The sequence below is a fragment of the Heptranchias perlo genome, chromosome 6 (genome assembly GCF_035084215.1).
Source record: "Heptranchias perlo isolate sHepPer1 chromosome 6, sHepPer1.hap1, whole genome shotgun sequence".
Classification (NCBI taxonomy): Eukaryota; Metazoa; Chordata; class Chondrichthyes; order Hexanchiformes; family Hexanchidae; genus Heptranchias; species Heptranchias perlo.
The window spans coordinates 75,666,167-75,668,666 of record NC_090330.1 but is presented as its reverse complement, the minus strand read 5'-3'; the positions used below and the strand labels follow the sequence as shown (position 1 = coordinate 75,668,666).

The 2,500-nt window shown below is 52.9% G+C and overlaps 1 protein-coding gene across 1 annotated transcript in view; it reads right to left on the bottom strand.

Moving 5' to 3' along the window:
• LOC137323203 (aspartic and glutamic acid-rich protein-like) overlaps window positions 1-2,500 on the bottom strand; it is a 41,624-nt gene that overhangs the window by 35,089 nt on the left and 4,035 nt on the right. The window contains exon 5 of the mRNA XM_067986712.1: window positions 1,262-1,420. Coding sequence (XP_067842813.1) covers window positions 1,262-1,420 — 159 coding nt within the window. The remainder of the gene's footprint in view (window positions 1-1,261; window positions 1,421-2,500) is intronic.

Here is a 2,500-nt window from a genome sequence, read left to right as displayed (position 1 = left end):
CCTCCTACTCCTCCTCCTCCTCATCATCATCCTCAACATCATCATCAATGGATGGGGCCTCATCCTCATCATCCTCCTCCTCCTCCTCCTCCTCATCATCATCACCATCATCAGATGGGGCCTCCTCCTCCTCCTCCTCATAATCATCATCATATTGAGCATCCTCCTCCTCCTCCTCATCGTCATCATCGTCATCATCGTCATCATCATCAGATGAAGCCTCCTCCTGCTCCTCCTCCTTCTCATCAACATCATCAGATGGGGCATCCTCCTGCTCCTCCTCCTCCTCATCATCATCATCATCATTAGATGAGGCCTCCTCCTCCTACTCCTCATCCTCATCATCATCATCATCATCATCATCATCATCATCATCATCAGATGAGGCCTCCTCCTCCCCCTCCTCCTCCTCATCATCATCATCCTCAACATCATCATCAACGGATGGGGCCTCCTCCTCCTCATCCTCCTCCGCCTCCTCCTCCTCCTCCTGATCATCAACATCAGAAAGGGCCTCCTCCTCCTCCTGCACCTCCTCCTCATCTTCATCACCATCATCTTCAGATGGGGCCTCCTCCTCCTCCTCATTATCATCATCATATGGGGCCTCCTCCTTCTCCTCCTCCTCCTCATCATCATCTTCACCATCATCAGATCGGGCCTCCTCCTCCTCCTCATCATCATCATCGGATGGTGCCTCCTCCTTCTCCTCCTCCTCCGCCTTCTCCTCCTCCACATCATCATCATCAGATGGGGCATCCACCTCCTCCTCCTCATCATTATCTTTATCAGATGGGGCCTCCTCCTCCTCCTCCTCCTCCTCATTATCATTATCCTCAGATGGGGCTTCCTCCTACTCCTCCTCCTCCTCCTCGTCCTCATCATCAGCATCATCATTATCAGATGGGGCCTCCTCCTACTCCTACTCCTCTTCCTCCTCATCCTCCTCCTCCTCCTCCTCCTCCTCATCATCATCAGATGGGGCATCCACCTCCTCCTCCTCATCATCATCTTTATCAGATGGGGCCTCCTCCTCCTCCTCCTCCTCCTCATTATCATTATCCTCATTATCAGATGGGGCCTCCTCCTCCTCCTCCTCATCATCATCATCATCAGATGGGGCTTCCTCCAACTCCTCCGCCTCCTCCTCGTCCTCATCCTAAGCTTCATCATAATCAGATGGGGCCTCCTCCTACTCCTACTCCTCCTCCTCCTCCTCCTCCTCATCATCATCATCATCATCATCAGATGGGGCATCCACCTCCTCCTCATCATCATCATCTTCATCAGATGGGGCCTCCTCCTCCTCCTCCTCCTCCTCCTCATTGTCATCATAATTTTCATCAGAGGAGGCCTCCTCCTCCTCCACCTCCTCCTCATCATAATCATCATCATCATCATCATCAGGTGTGACCTCCTCCTCCTCCTCCTCATCATCATCATCATCATCAACATCATCATCATCCGATGGGGCCTCCTCCTCATCATTATCCTCCTCCTGCTCCTCCGCCTCATCATCATCATAATCCTCATTATTAGATGGGGCCTCCTCCTCCCCCTCCTCATCCTCCTCCTCCTCCTCCTCATCATCATCATCATCATCAGATGCGGCCTCCTCCTCCTCCTCCTCCTCCTCATCATCATCATCATCAGATGAGGCCTCCTCCTCCTCCTCCTCCTCCTCCTCCTCCTCCTCATCATCATCATCCTCATTATCAGATGGGGCCTCCTCCTCCTCCTCCTCCTCCTCATCATCATCATCCTCATTATCAGATGGGGCATCCTCCTCCTCCTCCTCCTCCTCATCATCATCATCATCATCATCATCATAATCAGATGCGGCCTCCTCCTCCTCCTCCTCAACATCATCATAAGATGAGGCCACCTCCTCCTCCTCCCCCTCCTCACCATCATCATCATCATCCTCAACATCATCATCATCGGATGGGGCCTCCTCCTCCTCATCCTCCTCCTCCTCCTCCTCCTGTTCATCAACATCAGATGGGGCCTCCTCTTACTCCTCCTCCCCCTCCTCATCTTCATCATCATCATCTTCAGATGGGGCCTCCTCCTTCCTCATAATCATCATCATATGGGGCCTCCTCCTTCTCCTCCTCCTCCTCATCATCATCTTCACCATCATCAGATCGGGCCTCCTCCTCCTCCTCATCATCATCGGATGGTGCCTCCTCCTAATCCTCCTCCTCCTCCTTCTCCTCCTCCACCTCCTCCTCCTCCTCATCATCATCATCAGATGGGGCCTCCTCCTCCTCCTCCTCCTCATAATCATCATCATATGGGGCCTCCTCCTTCTCCTCCTCCTCCTCCTCCTCCTCCTCATCAACATCATCTTCATCATCATCAGATCGGGCCTCCTCCTCCTCCTCCTCCTCATCATCATCAGATGGGGCTTCCTCCTACTACCCCTCATCCTCCTCCTCGTTTTCATCATCAGCTTCATCATAATCAGATGGGGCCTCCTCCTACTCCTCCTCCTCCT